Source organism: Pseudopipra pipra, chromosome 3 (assembly GCF_036250125.1).
Source record: "Pseudopipra pipra isolate bDixPip1 chromosome 3, bDixPip1.hap1, whole genome shotgun sequence".
Lineage (NCBI taxonomy): Eukaryota > Metazoa > Chordata > Aves > Passeriformes > Pipridae > Pseudopipra > Pseudopipra pipra.
Genome location: NC_087551.1, coordinates 595,638 through 615,453, shown reverse-complemented (window position 1 = coordinate 615,453; position 19,816 = coordinate 595,638). Strand labels below are relative to the sequence as shown.

The 19,816-nt window shown below is 51.7% G+C and overlaps 1 protein-coding gene across 3 annotated transcripts in view; it reads right to left on the bottom strand.

The window, feature by feature from the left end:
* The window catches only part of KIZ (kizuna centrosomal protein), a 29,295-nt gene that overhangs the window by 8,414 nt on the left and 1,065 nt on the right, over positions 1–19,816 (bottom strand). For 2 of the 3 annotated variants that reach the window (XM_064650917.1, XM_064650919.1), the window contains 9 exons: positions 17,429–17,491; positions 16,700–16,856; positions 14,691–14,783; positions 12,618–12,701; positions 11,117–11,450; positions 10,414–10,630; positions 5,938–6,067; positions 5,094–5,250; positions 42–141 (listed from right to left, as the gene is read on the bottom strand). In XM_064650917.1, the coding sequence (XP_064506987.1) occupies positions 42–141; positions 5,094–5,250; positions 5,938–6,067; positions 10,414–10,630; positions 11,117–11,450; positions 12,618–12,701; positions 14,691–14,783; positions 16,700–16,856; positions 17,429–17,491 (1,335 nt within the window). Of the gene's footprint in view, positions 1–41; positions 142–5,093; positions 5,251–5,937; positions 6,068–10,413; positions 10,631–11,116; positions 11,451–12,617; positions 12,702–14,690; positions 14,784–16,699; positions 16,857–17,428; positions 17,492–18,052; positions 18,075–19,816 lie in introns of all 3 variants that reach the window. The other variant, XM_064650918.1, reaches the window with a different exon arrangement.

The window sequence follows — 19,816 nt, the reverse complement described above, 5'->3', positions numbered from 1 at the left end:
CTGTGGAAGCATTTCCAGTGTCACAGATCCAGTGCCCTCACCTGGAGAAGGGAAGGACTATTCCATCCGACGAAGAGCTGGTTTCCAGAGGTGCCTCCCGGCCGTCACTGGCTTTGGAACTGTCATCATCCATATCCCCACCTGGGCAGGAAAAACAGGAGCTGTGAACACCCCAATGCCAACAGCTGGATCCCACCACAGCACTGCAGCTCTGGTTTCCCAAGGTGTGAGCAGAGCAGCAGCAATGGCAGCTGCCTCCAGAGGGTCTGCTCCTGGGGGAGTGGAAATCAGCTCAAAGCAGGGGAACAGCACTCCCCCCCCAGCAATCAGGCTGTGATGGGGATTTCTGCCAAACTGGGAAAGTTTTACACACCTTTTGCCTCGTTTCAGAAAAAGGAGCAAGCACGGAGCTTCTCTTCAGAACTGTTTTGGATCATGGCAGCTCTAAGCAAAGCTTAAAAGATTTCTGGAGTATTTTTACTTTTTTTTTTTTTTTTTTAATCCCCAAGTTCCCATTTACTTTAATCAGAAGCAAGGTTATTTCTTTTCTCCTTCCCCTTAAATGTAGATTATTTTGAAATGTTACAGTTCTTTCAATATTATTTGATGTCTCAGTGTTTTCAATCATTCTCTTGAATTAGACAAATTATTAGACAATAATAAATAAATAAATTCAATAAAAATTGGATTAGACGTGTCTTGGGATTTTTATGACTTAAAGGGCAAACCAAACAACTATTTCAAAGCCTTTGATCCACACTTTCCTTTCTTCCCTTTTCCCCCCTGCTCTGTGGATCTCATTTCCATTCTGTAAAGATCTATTTAAAATAAAAAGGCAGAAGCAAATGGGTTCATTCACTGGAGTCAGACAATTGCTCATCTTTATATTTGTTTCCAAAGCACACGATGCTCAAGCACAAATCCCACTTTAAAAAGGCTACTTTGCATATCTGCCCCTGTCTGCCTGGAAATGGGAAAGGTAGATCTCCAGGTTGCTGGTTTTCCTGGGAATCCAGCTGTGCTCATGCACAGAGGAACAGCTCCTCCACCCTCCTCACACTGACCACTGCACTTGCAGTCAAACACCATCAGATACGTCCTCATCCTTTAAATTAAATACAGGGATAAATGTTCTTATAAACAGTCCTCCACAGCACAGTGTTTCCCTCCCACCAGAGACTCTGGGCTGTCCCAGGCAATCCACTGAGGATGCCTTTAGAAGCTGCTGCCTCTGCTTAAAGATGGAAGAGTTCCCACCCAGAATTCACAACCCTAAAAAGCCTCTGGGGTCTTTTAGGAACCTCAGTGTCAAACACCCCCTCCTGGAGGGCGTCCCCCAGCCTGATTTGAGCCCAGCATCCAGCCTGGTGCTGCCCCAGGGCAGCTCTGGCAGCCCCAGCAGCCACTGCCCGTGGCACAGGGAGGAACTTCCTCCCTCACAGCGAATGGAAGATATCAAACAAAGGGAAAAGTTGGGTGAGACTTATTAATTCCTTTATTAGTGCACTCCAAGAGGAGCCTGGGAACCTTTGAGCCTCCAGCTCAAAGGAGGAGCCCATGGGGAAGGAGGCGTGGGCGTGGGCAGAGCGCTGGCAGGATTATTGGCTCATTAAAGGTGGCCTGGAAAGGGAAGCAGGATCGGGTTGGTGCTCTTTCATGTTCCCCTAGGGTATATAAAGAAGGGCTAATTTATTTCTTCTTCAGAGGGCTTTTCCTCCTTGTTCCTGTATTGGATATTTTACACCTGGAGGGGAGCTGGAAGGTGACACACAGGCCGTTGGGAAAGCAAAGCCCAATGAGTGGAGCAGTTACACCATTTTTATTCAAATCCTGCATAGCCTTAATGTCTGTTCAAATCAGAGACACAAATGAAGGGGGGGGAGAGAGAGAGAGAGAATCTGGTTTTGTTAAAGATTTAACAAGCCTGCCCCTTCAATAAAATCAGCAATTTCCTACTCATAAATGAGACTCTTAAGCAGCCATCCAGCAAAACAAGAAATAATGGATTTTTATCCTTTTTAATCTCACGTTATTCACCCACCTCAGGAACAGCCAAAGAGCTGAACAATTTCTTTTGCGCGTCTTCCCTGATAAAAAACAAAGCGTGCTCGGAGGAGATGAGAAGGAGCCCAGATATCCCCCTGTATCCTCACATAACCTGGTATCAAAGGAGATGGCTGTTATCAGCCCAGCTCCTCTCTGGGCAGACTGTGCACCAGCTATGATCCTTTTAAAGCCAGTTATCCCTGCACAGCCTCCCACGGGCTCCGGGCAGGGCTCTGGGAACAAACCCACACTCGTGCTCCGGGTTACGGTGCCCCCAGGCCCCCAGCTGAGCACAGACAGGGGTGTTCAGAGCTCCCGGGTCCTGCTCCGGGTGGGAAGTGCTCAGCAGATCCCTGCCCAAGCCTCTGTGCAGAGGAGCTCCAGGCACCAGCCCAGGCTGTCTCTGAGGGACATCCCACACCCCAAAGCCCTTTCCCTACAGCCACCTCCTTCCTCCCCGACAGGCATTAAAGAGCCAACACAAACACTTCAGGAATATTCGCAGAATATTAAATAAATATTTTGGTTCTCTTTTTAAAAAACCAAAAGCCCAGAAGCATTCCTAAAGTGCCATCCCAAAGACTGCTCGGAAGCGCGTCCACACGGCTCCCACAGCAAAGTCCATCCAACCCCAAAGCCTCAAAAGGCTTCTGGTGTTTCAAACCAAAGCTTCAAGAACTCAGCAAATACTGAAAAAAAACCCCAAAAAAACCAAAACCACACCACCCCAAAATTTGTATCCCTTAAGCACAGAAAAAGTCGCACAGCAAAATAACCTTATGTGGATGGACATCAAGTGTCAGTTCAACTAAAACCCTGGAACGAGTTGTTCCAGCCCAAAAGCCACTGCTTCTATTTTAGGCACAGAAAACTTCAGAGCTCTGGGGCCACAGCAAATAATGATGATAAAAAGGAAAGAGCAGCTGGCTGGCAGGGAGGAGCGGGAGCACAACAAGGAGCCTGGAGAAGATCATGGGCTGAAGATGAATCGTGTCTGAAAGGAGCAACTCGGCTTTCAAGTGAGGGGTGAGCAGCCTCATTCCTGGGGACAGCGTGGCTGCAGAACAGCCAACACAGCACCCTTGGAAGGGATGGATGTGAACTGCAGTTACTGGGGTTGGTTAAGGAGTTTATTGCCATTTTTACACATAGGAAGCATTTGTGTTTGCATGCCTGTTCTGTGAGAGAGTTGGGAGAGATCGGGAAGGGGGATGGTCACCAGGACGTGGCTCTTGCCTGACTGACATGGAACAGCCCCCGGGGTCCCTGACAGGAAAATCTGCAACAGAGAATTCCCTGACACACTCATAGGCAAAACAGTGGCTAAAACCAGGACTGGCAAGTCATAAAACTCAGGGTGGGGAGAAGCAAACCAAACCCCTTGGCAGCTACAGAGATCCAAACCTGGGAGCCGGAATTCTCCTTGGGAATATCAGTGATGGTGCTGGCTGGAGGGAGCCCTAGCAAGGGCTGCAGGAGCAGCTGAGGACATGCCTGCACCAGCACCTTTGTGGCCAAACACCACAGCGTGAGGGAGCTGGGCAGGGGGACAGAGCAGGGTAAGGCCTTATTGCCCAAAATTCATGCTCTCAGGCAGTTTTGGTACAGGAGGCACAGCCACGGCTCCTGGCTGGCACAGGCACAGCTCCCACCAGCAGGGCTCTGCCCCACACTTGTTCTAACAACTCCAGTCAACTCCTCGAGGAGAGAATCAAACCAGGAACACGTGTGGTTTGCCCAATAATTACTGGATCTTCCCCACAGAGACTGACCCCATAACACCCATCCCAGCCCCGAAAGGCTCGACGGCCGGATATCCACACGGGCTGAGTGTGCAACCAAGGAACCAAACAGGCCCCGTTGCTCTCCACCTTGGTTTGTGCCAGGGTGAGCTGGACTGTCTGATCTGACCTTTCCTCTCTGTGCTCCGTGTGCAGCGGCTGAATGTACCCCCTGTGAGCGGCCCCGCAACACCCAACCACCACGGTCTGACTGCATAATCAGGCTCAAGGTTAATATGCAGCCACCCCTCCCACCTGTAATGGGAATCTTTTCCACTGAGCTTTCTTCCCTGCTCTCATCTTCACACGAGGTTGTGACTCCTGGATGTGCACGCGCCGTAATGAAACCCTTTCAAAGCGCAGCGATCAGACCCGGGTTGTTTGCTTTTGAGCCCCACTCCCTTTAATTTCTCACTTTTGTTATCTCTTCTTTATTGATCTAAACTATCCATTACTGGGAACTCACCTCGTGCCACAGCTGCCCTGCCTCTCTGTAGCTTCCCCAGACAAGGCCCAGCCAACCAAACATCTCAAAGAACTGGAGACCCGACGGGATTTGGGAACAACAAACCCGCGGCAAAGCTGCGCTCCTGTCCAGCAGCAGCAGAGGGGATCACACCCACCGTGGAAATCAGCTTAAATCAAAGTCTGTGCCACCTCTGCAAATAACAGTTGCATGAATTTAGGAGACCTGAAGCAGCGTGTTTGCATTTGCTGTGCAAAGAGCACGGCAGCCTAACTGTGCCCAGCCTGGGATGGAAGGGATGCTCCGAGGGCAGAGCGAGTGAGCTGCCCTCACTGCACTGATATATTCCTTCCTTAGCCACAGAAATTAACTGGATTCACAGACACCTTCACCTCCTGAGCTGGGAAGTAGCCCCACATGCTTCCCCCTCCATGAACCCTTCTGTTTTTGGTAAGTCCTTCTGCAGTCTGGCTTAGTAACAAAAGGCAGCGAATACATCCTCCAGTTTCTAAACAGGAGATGCTTTGTAAACATGTGCACACCCACAGATCTTGTGCACACACCACAGGGCTTGGCTTTTTAACTCCTGAAGAAAGTCCCACCACCACAGGTATCACTAATTTTGGGAAGTAACCAGAATGACAAGTGATGCTGAGATATTTAGGAAAATCTGCCAAATCTATTACAAATCCACGCTAATTTGCCAGTGGCTATGGCACAGCCCCATATGGATTTGGGCAGAACACACCCATATCCAGAGCAGGACCCTGGGCACGGGGCCAGCCCTGTGACACTGTTACCTGGTTCTCCCGTGCCGGTGAGCCGGGCAGCGCGTTCCGCCTGCTCCCCTTCCCCGTCTGTCGGGATCGATGGCAGACTGCAGGACGACTCTTCACCCTGGACAGGTGACCCATCCCCACGCTCTCCTGGAAGGGCCTCTCTCAGCATCGGCAGAGCCTGCAGCATTGAAAACAAGAACAGCCACAGCCCGTTATTCTCCACCTGGAGTGCTCCCCGACGTACCTTCAGGGTGATCTGTACTTCCCAGGGAAATCCAGTGTTTCTGTTAGGTGTTAAATTACCCTACTTGCAGGGTGTTCCTCTGGCCTTTGTTTTGGGACACAAAACACGGACTTGAGTCTGTGAAATCTACTCGATGTTTTGCTCCAACTCAGCGTTCAGTAAACAGCTGTTTAACAACACCATGAGCCCCCGGTGCTGAGGAGGAACCTCAGAGAACTCCAGGTTTCCTAACTGATCTGTAACTGATTTCTAGCCAAAACGTTTTGGATTCAGGAGAAAATTTTATTGTCCTGCATCTGCTCACTGTCACTGATGTGACAGTGAGTTAGAACAGAAGACAGACGTGGTTCAGTGATCAGAGACAAGGAAGCTGGACCTGCTGCTGGTCATCACCAACCTGCCTCGGACCAGAGGTGCTGACAGGGATGGAGCTGACGGACTCAACAGCTCCATTTGTACATCAGGAGCTCAAAGGCCCCTTTCTGCACCTTCCCCTGCAGCCCAGCTGTGCACACCACCACCCCGTGGGGCTCCCAGAACACCCTAAAGCCCTCAGAGAAAGAAGTCACCGCCATGGGCCAAAAAAGCCAAAATTACATATTCTAAGGTGCGGGTGCCCACCTGGCTGTCCTGTGCCTCCAAAGCCAGCAGGTCATCAGAAATCTCTGCTGCTCCCTCCGGGGCCTGAGCCCGGTGCTGCTCCAGGACCAGGGAATGGTGGCTCAGGTGACTCTGCAGCACCTCCGTGTCCCTGAGGAACAAAGCCAGCACCGTCAGCGGGACACCCCACGCGTGAGACTCCTTGGTCTGGACAAGGGGGTGGGAAAAGCCATCACATGTTTGTCATTGATTACCACTTTTTACTTCGAAAATGCTCAGAGTGGAAACTGTAAGAAGCCACTTGTGACTTCTGCAGACGTGAGGAAGCTGGGCCGGGGTCACCCTTGTCACGGTGTCTGTCCCTGTCCTGAGGCTCAGGATCCAGACACGCCTCACCTTTCCTGCATCCCTATCTCATCCCTGAGGCCTCACTCCACAGGGCACAGCCGAGCACCCACTGCCCCTGGCTCGTCTTTTAACCTAGAAAATCTCAGCGCTCCAACCTTGTTTGCCAAAGATGTTTGTTTTTCCAGTTGCTCCAGTGAAGTTTCACAGAGGAGTGAATTCCAATTAACTCCACAAGTGTTTGTCCCTAAGAAACCATTCAGGAGACACAACAAGGTATTAGTGCCGGCAGGCGTATCAGCCTCGGCAGGAGAGCCAGGTATCGGCAGAGAGCCCCTCCTTCAGGCTCACGAGTGCCCCGATCCTGCCAGCACTTGAGCACTGCGGAGCCTGCGACGGGAGGAAGGTCTAGACGGGAGCTAAGCAAGGCAGAATGGAAATTGTTTTCGTTCCTGCGTTAAAGAGACTGAAAAAAACCCAACTAATTCTTGCTTGTCCTTGTGCCATATGCACTGGGAAAAACAAACAAACCAACCAAACGCACTTTTGCTGTTTTTAAAGGCCACGTGCATCTCCCGCCTCGTAGAAAAATAGTATTGCTTCTCGAAATCATGTTCCCTGTCCAGAGACTCGCGCTGCAGATCGCAGGAGTGACTGGCTGAGAAGTCTCTGGAGTTACTGTGTTTCCCTGCCTCCGGAGGGCCGGGATGCCCTGCCAGCATCCCAGGATAGACCAACAGGGCTTGGAGCCACCCCAAGTGCACAGGTATTGTAAATACATTCCCGTTGCAGCCCTTGGAAAAAAAACCACCCTCGTCTGAGCTTTTCAAAGCAAACAGCAAAACCACACTGCCCGAGCTGTGTAGGAAGGGAAAAAAACCCCCAAACACACGAGCAAACAAACCAGCAAAAAATCAGCCCATGGGCTGAGATGCCACATGGAAATTACCCCTGTGCCGAGCAGTTTAATTCCTTCACCTCCACAATCGAAACAAATCTGGTGACCACCTACAGGTATGGGGACAGCCCGGGGACCTCAGAGGGGTTTTGATGAGGCTGCACCTCTATAATGATGCAAATGAGGACTTAACCACTGAAACAATGCGGCGGCTAATCCCGGACCGGGGGTGTAAATGGCTATTCAGGGCCCCGGCTGCCGCTTTGTGGGGCTCCCAGCCCAGGTCTCCACCGGCGATGAACACCCCAGCTGGGGCAGGAGGGAGTTTAATTTCTCTGCTCCGTGTGCAGGAGCTGCCACGTTTCCACAGTTAACCCCGGCTGGCAGTGCCCCGGCTGAGCAGCTCCGAGCACAAAACCCTGCAGCGTTTTCGCCCTGGGGCTGAGCTGGACCCAAAGCTGTGCTTTCCCTCGCAGTGTTGGGCAACAGTGAACAATTAAGTGGGAGCTGCCGTGCCTTTGGTCGAGTTTCCTAGACATTTAATAAGCAAAACAATACCCGGGAGATCACATAGGCAGTTAAACAGTGCTTTCTCTTTTCCCCCAGCCTTACAAACCCTGTATTCCAGCGGCAGGCTCGTTTCCCATTGTTTTCCTCCCGCTGGGTGGTCCTTCCAGGGTGCCACTCGAGAGGGATACAATAATAAAAAGGGAAGGGGAAGGAAGGGACACCAACATAAAGAAAAACAAAATGTATGACAATCTGCAGCAGGCTACGGATCAGAGGTCAGCAAACAAGAGGTCCTTCTCTTTTACAGGTTGCTTCCTGGAAACAGTCTGATTAAGCTGACAGCTTGAATTATGTGTTACATTTTGTAATGCACAATCCATCTGTGCTAAGTCCCCCTCAATGCAGCTGAAGCAGCACTGGCATAAGCTCTGCCTTTTTCCACCCCCTCAGCACAGGCCTTAAAATAGTCATCATCTTTCTCTGCACTAATTCTCAGAGACCCTCTCCCCCAGCCTCTCTCCCCCCCGGGTTTAAGGCTCAAAGAAAGGGCTGGGTGCTGTAAGGAATGGTAAGAGGACACGGAGCCTTTCCCCTCGGATCAGCAGCTCCCACCGAGGGCTGGGGCTGTCGGGAGGGCAGTCCTGGTGCCTTCACAAGCCCAACGAGCCCCCACATGGTGGAGGCTGATCACCAGAAAACAAAGCCCAGGCTCACGTGGGTCTGCTTGTGAAAACATCCAGATGTCAGGGTAACCACTCCTTTAGCTGGGGAAGGCACCTGGAAATGAGGCTGAACTCATCCAGAGCTAACACATGACCTGCCAACTCTTAACCATGGGGGAAAAAACCCCAAAACTCTTTAAAAAACAGAGACTGGCATCTCTGCAGTAAGACAGGAGAGGCATTTGCTCCAAAGATGAAAACTTGTGACTTCCTGGCACACAACAAGGATTTTGTTTTGCCTCTGCAGTCAGCCATGGTCTCTGCTCCTTCAAGGCCATCCCTTGCACTCATTTCAGATAATTCCCCAAAAGTGCACGAACAGCCCCAGTGCCCCAGGAGAGGGAAGAGTGCTTCCTCTGGATGCCACAGTGACAACACTGCTGCAGTGGGAGAGCCCAGGTTACAGAGGTTTTGACTTCAGACAGCAAATACACAGAGCTTGGTATAATGTCAGCACATTTCTGCAGCCGGAGCAGGAATTTGGCAAGAGAAAGCCACAGGGGCTGGAATTATTGCTGTTGTGAGTCCATGGCATGATACACTCTGACCAAAGAAAGCTGCATTCTCACAGTCTGTGCAACTTATACAACTGACATTCATGCACTGATCACTTGGAAGCCTTTCCACAAGTTCTTTAGCTCAGTGGTTACTTTGCAAGGCTCGAGGGTACACGCCGAATTTTGGGTGCCTTGGAAAGCCCACCCGGCCAGAAGGACAACAAGGGAACTACTGCTCCTCCCTCCACAAGATCCTCCTCTCCTGCCAGCTTATGTGCCTTTCAATTTTCAGGTAAAGCAAATCAAACCCCGTATCTCTGCTGCAGAAACAGCCAGCAGTGGTGACCCCACTCCCCCGGCCTTGAGGGAGGGCAGCTTTCAGCTCGGCATCACGGGGAGGGACCCTCCCTGCCGTGGTTTCCCTGCACGTCTCCCCAGCCTCGGCACAGCCAGGCCTGGCCAGGGACAGAACACCAGGCTGAACTGCCGTGCTCAGCTCCCCCTGCCCCGGCAGGGACCGGCACTCCCCTGGCCCGCCGTGATTAACAGGTGTGATACAAAGGAAACACCGGGGAAAAGCTATTTACATGTAAATTAGGCGATGTTTCCATAGCGAGCAACGGCCCGATGCAAATGTGAGATGATAAAGTTACAGGAGTGCCTGTTTCTGCTCAGCTGTCACCTATTAACGCTCCCACTAATCCTGACGTCAGCACCGAGACCAGGACCAGGAATGCTGGGGGAACAGGAGCACTGAACAGGTTTGAAAGCTGCGAACAACCAGGATGGAAAAACTCAGCCAAGTGGCAGAAGAGGAGAACTGGTTCCCCAGGAGCACTTTACCCCTGTTCTCCAGGGGTAAAAGCACTGGTTTCCTCTGTGTGTGGTCGCTGCCTGATGTCCCACTGAAACCCCAGTGGGGACCTGGGAAGGGGTGCCAGTGGTTGGCAAAGGACACGAGGAGGGACCTGGGCCAGCCCCAGGGACCATCTCTGGGTGGGCACTGCCCTGCTGGGATGGGGATGCACTTCCCTGTCTCATGAGGGCGTTGCAAGGCCGACAATCCGGCTGTGCTGGATGTCACAGGCTGCTGTGGCACTGCAGTCCTTGGCCACACAGCCCCACACTGTCACACAGCACCAGGACATGGGGCTGCACTGCACTGCCCTTGTTCTCCCTCCTTTTCTATTTCCAGACAAATGGCCAAAAGGTTGAACCAGCTGGCAGTTCTGGTCCACACAAAACAGGCTGTTCAGTGAGTGACAGGTACCTGCCATACAGAGCCACTGGGGTAAGATCTGTGTACATTTGAGGAACAGCTATTGCATTTTAACAACAAACACCCTTCACTCGGCCAGCTCGGACCCGAGGGAGGTACCTGAAGCCACTGAACCCCCAGCACAGGTCCCAGGTCCCACAGGACAGGTGAGGGCTTTGGGCTGTAGTGCCCTGAGCAGCCTGGCTGATCCGCAGCCTCCGGAGCACGGACAGCGAGTGAGAAGAGAGAAAGCAGGGAAGGCCATACCTGTGTGGTGCTGAGCTGTCCCAGGGCTCCTGCTGTGCCAGGGTAGGGCTCAGTGGGGGCAGTGGGGAGCCCTCCCCAGCCTGGGCATCCCCGTCCCGCCCCTGCTGCGCGCTGGCAGTGCTGGGGGTCACCCCCTCCTCGGCACTGCTGGACACCAGGAGCTCTGCACTGCTCTCCTCCGGGCCAGCCCACCAGTCACTCAGCACAGACTTTGATCCTGCCATAATAAATAAAAAAAAAAAAAAAGAGGAATTCATTATTCTTCCCAAAACGTCAGCAGGACCAAGGACTGTATCCTGGCGTAGGAAATGAAACCCAGGTTACCCACACTTTTTGTTCAGCCCTGTCCCTTCACACGTGTGTGTGAGCATCCAGCCATCCTTCTGCTTCCCTTGGCTGTGGGTTTCCCTGCCCACAGCCCTGTGTCCTTCCACACTCCTCTCACAAGGGGGAGTCTGGGGAGGCTCCAGCCTTTGGGGTTTGGGAACAAACGTGGCACTCCTCAAAAACCACCCTGGCACAGAGACCAGCTACCAGACCCAATCAGCCCTGGAGGAACAATCAAACAGAGAAGCTGGAGAAAGCTTTTCTCAGGGGAAAGGAGTGCACCCCAAGACTGTTCCCAGTGTTCAAACCTTGCAGCAGAACACAGGCCCTGAGGCTGCCACACCCTGCAGTTCACTGCCTGCTCCTGCTGCCGTACCTGGAACCCCTCCCTGCAGCTGTCCCTCCTCGGGGGTGGCTGGTGTGGGGTCAGGAGCTGAGGAGAGGAGCTGCTCAGAGCCTTCCTGGCTGGCAGCCAGGTCCCCGTGTGCTCCCTCCAGGGACCCCTCGGTCTCTCCAGCAGCGCTGCTCCGGCTCTGGGCACCACATCCCTCAGGGAATGGGGGCTGGCAGGGCTCCTGCTGCGTTCCCAAACCTCCTGTGGCTGAGACAGCTGGGGTGGGGCAGCCCAGGAAGGCTGTGTCTGGATGGAACCATTCTCTTGGCACGGCTGCCTCAGTGCCCATTCCCGCCCGTCCTCCAGCCTGTGGCACCTGAAACACACAGTGGGACGGGGCTGAAGGACACACGTGGGGAGCCTGCTGCAAGGGGAGCTTCTGGAGGATGGCATACTGCTTTCTGGAGAGAGAACTACCACAGCAATCAAGTGTTTGCCACGGCATTAATATTACACAATCCCTTGGCAGGCATTCCATGCATCCCAGTGTGAAAATGAGGGCCTTCTGCTCTTGCCTGGCTGCTAGACCAGAGCACAGAGGAAGGGCAGCTCCTCAGCTCACACCATTCCCTTTCCCTCCTGGGGCACCGACCAGACACATTTCCAATGGCACTTTCCTCCAAGAACTGTTGAACTTGCACAAAAACCCCAGGTCCAGGAGTACAACCACTCTGCTGCTAAATCCCAGTGTTTTAGTACTTGCCTTTTTTCCTTTGCAAACCTACTCAATCAGGACAATTCAGGAGGAGTGGCTACTGCCACCACCACTACTGCAGGGTCACCACCAGTTTATGCAAAGCCAAAATTAGCCACTGTAATGCCATTGTTCACACTGAGCAGGGCTTCCTTTCCAGCCCCAAATCCCAGCAGGACAATTTACAGTCACCTCCACACCTCTCCCCTCTCTTTCACTGCCTGACCTCTCCCTCCCACACAAAGTCAGCTGCCGAGCCCAGCTGAAAGGAGACAAAGGCATCTTGTCTGGTCTGTGACCAAGGTTCCTTAAAAAAAGCTCAAATTCCACGTAACAAGAAGCAGAACAAAAAGCCATGAAGTTATTTTAAGAAGAAGCAAAGGTTTGCTACTCAGATTAAGTTCACAGCTTATTCCATCACCACTGCTCTCAGGTTCCTCCTAATTAATTAGTTGGTGCTTTCAAATGCCTCCTGCCAGTCCTGCATGGCTTTGGCAGCTCCTGGATGCAGTGTTCCAAAACAAATGGAATTCAAACAGGCACAAGCTCTTGGCAGAGTCACAGCAGACACATCCCTAACGAGCTTCTCTTGGATTGCAGAGAAATAGTCATCCCTTCAGCACCTTGGCATTCTCAAAGCAGAAATGTGACAGATTATGTTGGTCCAAGCACTGCTTTTACCACCAGAACAGGGCAAACCTGGAGGTGTCTTGCCCAGAACAGGCACCAAATGGCTGAACTTCAGGTCACCCCAGGTGGGAGCTGAACAAAGTCTCTGCACAAACACACCTTCAGTCCTCGCCTGGTTTGGAGGGCAGGCTCCCACCATCCTCCAGGGACAAACCCCATGGCTCTGGTTGTCATGAGAGGGTTCTGAGGAGAACAGAGACAAGAAAAGCCATTCCACTAGGGCTGACAGAAGGGCCCAGTGTCCCCTGGCAGCAGACAACCAGGTGAGAGCTCTGGAGGGCAGGTCCAGTGAGAGGCCTGTCCCTGCCAGGCACTCCTTCACCTGGGAACACCCCTTTCCCAGGGAAAGGGGGCTCAAGGTTTTCCTGGGAGGTGCCCACAACCAACAGACACAGCAGTGCCAGCCTGCAGGAGTCCAACATCTTCAGGAGGCTTCAAGGAAGTGCCTGCAAGTTGAAGACGCCAGACTTCATAGCACAAAGGTTTCAGGAGCTCTGCCAGCCAGGATGGACCTCCTCAGTGTGGGACTTCTGAGCTTAAGGACTCCCACAAAAACTGGGACCCCAAAAGGGTGCATATCCCCCATCTCAAAGGTGTCCAGGTATTCCTGGGGGCATTCAGGCCATTGGGATACTGACCATCACTGGAAGACCGTTTCTAGGATTGTCCTTAGTCCCCAGGATGTGCCACTGATGGGCTCATCACACAGTCCCTGGATCCCAACCTGCCTGAAGGAATTCCAGTGCTGGTAAGTGAAACCAGTTCCGTGATCCATATCCTGGATATCCCAAGTCACAGCATGAGCCTTTGATGTTCTAGTACCAATGTCAACTTTTCCATAGGTTAGAAATCTCATCTCCCACACCACCTGCTCTAACTGAGCAACCCAGCATTCCAAAATAAACTCGTCTTTCCCCACAGCTCCCAGTTCCAACCGCGATTCCCACCCTGCTGGAGGCCTGGCCTATATAGGTCAAGGCTGCTCGGGTTCATTGCTTTGTATATTACAGTTTAAAGAATGCTCTAAATTCAAGGTTTTTAACTTTTTAATCTATGGGGAAAACTTCCTATAAACTCAGATTAACGACTGCTAATGCACTGAAGAAAGGAAAGCAAAAACCTTCCTCCTACTATAAAAACAAAATAGTGTGGCCTCTGTTTCTTTTCTGATAAGAGTCTTAAATACCAAACATTTAACTGCATAATAACATTCCCTGGCAGCCAGCAGCCTGCTTAGCAGATACATAAAGCAGGTAAAAGGGGAAAAAGTTAATTTCTTGGCTGAATGATTCCATCGGTAGCTATAGGGCAAACTAGAAAGTCTTTTAGCAAAGTAGCAGTTGATTCTTCTATCAATCTGCAGCACACACACACTCTTCCAAGGAATGCATTAAATATGAAAATCATATCCCGTTATCATCTGTTCCCAGCTTTCAGCCCAGTAAGCTCCCCTTAATGAATGCTGCAGCCTGAGGGACGCGGCGCCGCCGGCTCCTCGCGGGATGGAGAGACATGGAGAGACACGGAGAGACGCTCCCGTCCTGCCCGTGCCGGCGCCGCCCGGCTGAGGGGCTCCCACACAGTCACAAGTGACTACTCTTGCCAGCACGCTCCCAGTTATTACCAGATGGTTTTTTAGACATTTCATCTAAAAGGGCTTTGCCGCTTTCAGTGGAGGAAGCGGCTCTGGTCTTGAACTGTATCATTTATATGGAGATAGGAGGAGGGATTAGGAGCCTGCATTACTGCAGATATATGGCAGCAGATATTTTAAGTATTCCTTGTCAGTCTTTTTTGTCCGTTCCTTAGATATGCAATCTCCTTCTGCTTCTTCTGAGGAAAGGTCAAAACACACGAAATTATAAGCACACCGCACGGACCCGCCGCTGCATTTCCGCAAGTACCCCTCGTTAGGAACACTCCCCCTTGGCCACCACCATCTTCACACTATCCAGCACAGGAATTAGAAAACCCAACAAGACGTGCATAAACAGTCAGGGTTGGTTTTTTTTTTTTTAATTCCAGCTCTTTGGTTGAAATAATTGCCCTTTTTACCCAGGTGATTCTCCTTCACTCAGGCGCTGAACACCATTTCACACTGCACACGCCAGGACTGAAATCCCCACGGAAAGGCTGCACAGCCCTGGAAAAAAGCCCATTCCCCCCCATTACCTGCTCGCTGGATCCTTCCTCCTTGTCACCTCCTGCTGACAAGCTGCCCTCTTGAAGGGATAACAGGCTTTTAATTTCCCTTCCATACCACGCCTAAATGGGAACAAATCCGTCACACAAAACTGGAGGCCAAAATCCACCCCCCCCACATACAACCCAACAGATATTACTTTGCAACCTGTGCACCTTTAAATGTAAAGCCCTCGCAGCCTTTTTCACTCAGACTACATTTAAAAAGCCAGAGATCCCATTTTCTCCTCGTTTCTCTGCTCCCCCGGCCAAGCAGCGTGGGCTGTGCACAGTCTGCTGCAGGGCTTTCACACACATTTATTCATTTGCAATTTAGGATCCCACGGAACAGCAGTAACTTGTTGACTCCAATTTATGGCATCCCAGCCATCACCTGTGACACTGAGTCACTGCTGCTGTCCCCAGACAGCCACTCGGCTGCTGTGGGGTGAAACCAGCTCTGGGACGTCTTTGTCACACACCACCCCACAACTGGCTGAGCCCCTAGAGGGAGAATGCAGGGCAGGTGTCCCAGGGAGCAGCCCAGCAGGACAGGCCCCGTGTTTGCTGCCCCAGGCCTGGCTCTGCCCACTGCAGGGTTTAATGGAGCAGCGGTAACGAGCAGGGCTGGGCACAGCACGGGCAGCACCCGCAATTAATCCTGTCTGCTCCTAACTGCAAACCCAACAAACGTGTCAGGGCGGCCTTGAAAGCACTTCAGCACCGATTCTGCAGCAGGTGACAGGCATGAAAACAAATCCTTAACACAATTAACTTCCCCGGCTCTGCCCTTTGCTCCAGTGGTGTTCAGTTCCCAGGTAAGAGGCTGCTCGGGAAACTGGAAACATGGAATTTTAACAAACAAAACCTCACCACGTGACAATTAGGGATGCTCAGAAGAAGCTCAAATGTAACTCCTGAATTTTCCTGAAAGCTTAAGTGAATTTATTTGTACTCCTAAAAATTACTGACCAAACTGCAGACAAACACGGGGAACAAAAGTGCATCTTTCAGAAACAAAAGAAGTTTTGTGAGCTACAGCCACATAATAAATGTGCCCAGAGTTGTGATAAAGCACTCCTAAAGGGCATTCTCTACGGAAAAAAAAAGAAGAGAAAACAGTAATAATTTCTGTCTGTGTACTCCCACGATAGATTAAATGATTACATGCTCCATAACTCTTCTGCTTTTCATAACTAGCATGGAGGAGATGTCATTTGTTCAGCAGCTCAGACAAATAACTGTAACTTGGCAAAGATAAAATGGATGGCACGGAAACATCAAAATGGAAGGACTGAACAAAAACCCCACGTGCAGATCGACCCCTGGCACGACTGGGACTCACACCAGGGTGTCAGAACCACCACAACCTGCCTCTGGTCAAACTGGTGTGCACTGGGGCTGCTGAGAAAAAAAACAAATCCTGGAAAACAGCAGGGGAAAGCTGGGACCATGGCACACTCCTCCTGCTCTGCTTCAAACAACTAAAAATCAGAGTGAGGGGAACCACACCCTCTCCACAGACAGTCTGAGCTCTGGGTTCACTGCAGCCAGGAAAACATCCAAACAGGCACTACCCAGGTGACAGCTGTGTGAGGAATAAACACAGCCAAATGTTTCTGAAGGATGCCACTGCTCACTCCCCTCCCAGACTGTGCTTCCCCAAAACCCCAGCTCTGTACGTTAGTGGCAGGAGCACAAATCACAGCTTGGTTTTCAAAAATCTGAAGTCACCACCATACGATATCACTTTGCAACATCCCAGATTGTTTGCTGGGGAATAGCAAGACAACATAATAAATATTTTTAAAAAGTCCCCAGGGCTTGACTTTATTTTTAGCAGTCTGTTCAACCCGAGGTGCTTCAGATGCCCCCCGCTCTATAACCCGAACCAGGGATCCGGAGCCAGCTCGCCCCGAGCACCAGGACGTGCAGAAATCTCCCTGCTAGTACAACAACAGCAAACACCAGTGAATGCAGCAGGTCTGACAGAAAGTTACTTCCATCTTGCGGATCATCTCCAAACCTGTGGTGTCCATGTGCTCCTGCAGCCGGCGGAATTCCCGCCGGTAGGACTGGTTCCGCCGCAGCGCCGACTGCTGCCGCTCGGACACTGCTGCCAGGTGCTTCTGCAGCTCCAGGGGCTTCTCCTGCATCCTACAGGGAAAGAGGGGCTGCACTCAGAAAGCGTGACAATAAAACAAAGGCACCTGTTGCAGCCGCTTTTCGTCACACGGACAGCACGGACAGCACTGACAGGGGAGTTGCCCCCAGGGCTCCAAAAACACACATTCTCCTGCATATATATATATACATATACATATGTGCCACTTCCCTGCAGATTCACACAGGGGCTTTGGTGTTCAAAAGGGTAAATGCATTAAAAAAACCTCTTGTATGTGTGTTTTACACGGGTTATGTTCTCATATCGCACTGAATCCAAATGAAAGCTGCCCACAGAGGAACGTGTTCCAGGAGTCACATGAGCAGCCACACTGAGCCTGAGGTCTCACAGCTGCCTAAATCCACAGTGCCACCAAAACAGGCACTGAAAAATCCATCAGAACCAGTTCTCACCCACCTACAAACCACAGTCCCTTTCACCCAGGCCCATTCCCTTATCTGGTTCCAGGGCAGCCACACAGCCTTCCTGCCAACACGGGGAAATGGGAGCCAGGGACACCTTCTTAAAATAAAATAACATCCAAGGAGCTTTTAAACAGGCTTACAGGTACGGATCAGCCATTGTGTGTTCCATCAGCTGCCTTTCTAATTCCAGCCTTTTGGCTTCACTGCAAGGAAACAAACAAACACAGAGTAAGATAAAAATATTTCACTGTTTAAAGTGTCCCGAATGCCAGAAGTGAAGCGTTTTGCAGAGCACAGCCCCTGGTGAGCAGAGAGCTCAGCTCTGCCGGGAGTCACACACTGATCTGCCAGCCCAGCTCAGCACAAAGCAGGCACCTCAAAGCTTTCACTTCCCTCTTTGTTCCTCACTGGAACGGGGTTGCTGTAAAGGGAAAAGAGGCCTGAACGTGCACACAGGACCCACCAAACAGCCAGAGACCCTGCCCAGCCACAGGGAAGGCAGTTCTTGAGCTCACCCCTCCTTTTCTCCCCCACACAATCCCACAGCAGACCCCTTTCCATGCAGGAAATACTTGGCTGGACTTGTTCCCAGGACAACACCCCAGAACCTCTCACAGGGACAGGTCAACACCTTAAAACACTTCCAAATCTGGCCAGCTCTTCACTGGATCACAGACCCCACGAGCCAGCCAAGTATTTTATTGGACTTCAAATCAGGGCACAGGCTGTGGGGACAGTCACATGCTGAAACACAAACACCTCACCTAAAGCCATTCCAAAGGGAAGCTGGTTTTGGGACCAGAGCAAAGCTGCTGTTGTTTAATAGTTGCAAATTGCACCTGAGGAGGAGCAACCATCCCACAAACAAAAAAACATAAAATAACCTTCTTCACATAAGAGCTAAGGCAGAGACTTCCAGCAGATCCCATTACAAACCCTGCCACGAGCAAAGCCAAAACCCAAGTTCTTAAAAAATAGCAACCAGTTGTGAACAGGCAGAAAGGGTGTGGGAACGATGGGGCACACGCAGGAGATCACATCTCCATACATCTGGGCACAGATTTGGGCTCTCCCTACACACAAACACACCTCCTCCCAGCCTCCCTGTGCAGAGGAAAGGCAGGAAAACCCCTTCCTGCTGCTCCACATGAGACATCAAGGCATCCATTTTACCCACCTGATCCTGGAAGGTGATTAGGGTTTCATGTCATGTACACAGTTTAAGAGCCATACTCCACCTGGGATCTCATCCCTGCAATTTCCTCTTTCACCACGGACAGCCAGGCAAACACAGACCTCAACAGCTTGTTTTTACACTTCCTGAAATCATTTTGCTGCCTCAGTGGAGAACACAGATACTCTGATGAATGGGGAGGCCGAGGGGTGAGAACAGCCACTGGCTCCCATCCTGCTTCCCACCCTCCCATCCCACAGCTGGCACAGCACGTTCCTCAGCTCCCTAATGCCTGTTCCCTCCTGCCAGCCAGCTTTTTCAGCATCCCACTCCTGTCTGCAGCAGCCATTTAGGCAGCACAGGAATCCTCCAGGAAGGGCTCCTGGAGGGCAGATGCAGCCGTACAAGCCCCCTCCAGGCATCAGAGGGTCCCTCCAAGTGCCCAGCGTGGCACTGGCACAGCTCTGTAAGGATTCAGGCAGCTCATTTTCAAACAACCCTGAATCTTCAGTCTACAGAGAGAGTGTCAGTTTGGGATTTGGGAGCAGAATTCAATTCCCTGGCCAGCCACAAGCCCTCTCTAACCTAACAATGCCATTCAGGCATTGTTCTGCAGCAACTTTGACCCCTCACCTCCCACTTAAACCAGCAGGACTGAGGTGCCCCAGTGGTTTTTGAGGTCCCAGCTGTGCTCCAGCTGCATATCCACAGTGTGGGAGCAGCAGCACTCCAGCCACTGGTGAGATAAGTCCATGGAAAGCTGCCCAACCCATAGGCACCATGACCTGCCCGTGCAGGTGGGAAATGTCACTGTCACAGCTGGTTTTCCTGCACCAGTCTGACACCAAATGAGCACGGTGGGCACAGAGCTCACCCACCTTGCCAGCCGGGAGCCTCAGCCAGCCCCAGCAGGGTGGGAGGGGGCCTGTCTGGCAGCTTCTTCCTCACACAGCTGACACCAGCAGGTATTCCTGAATGGAACAGCCCCACACGGTTCCCACTCTGTGCTTACCCGCCGGGCTGCCACAGCTGAGCTAATTGCCCAGTTACTCTAATTACCAAGTTACTCAGGGAGTTAAGTGCTGCACTTCACTGCATAATTCATTTACTCCATGCCCACACCACTCAAACCCTGCCCTCCTCACTGCAGCTGCCCAGGAGTAAGTGCTGAGTAATCAGCAGAGTAAGTGCTGAGCAACCCCAACAGGGTCGGGGGTGCCATGAACGCGGGAGAGAAACTCCTGCCCCAATTCCCTCGTCACCTCAGGCTCTTCAGAACTAATCCTTCATGATTCTGCACAGCACAGGGATCCCACCCCCCTGCACAGTGCCCTGAGCATGCAGCACTTGTGTT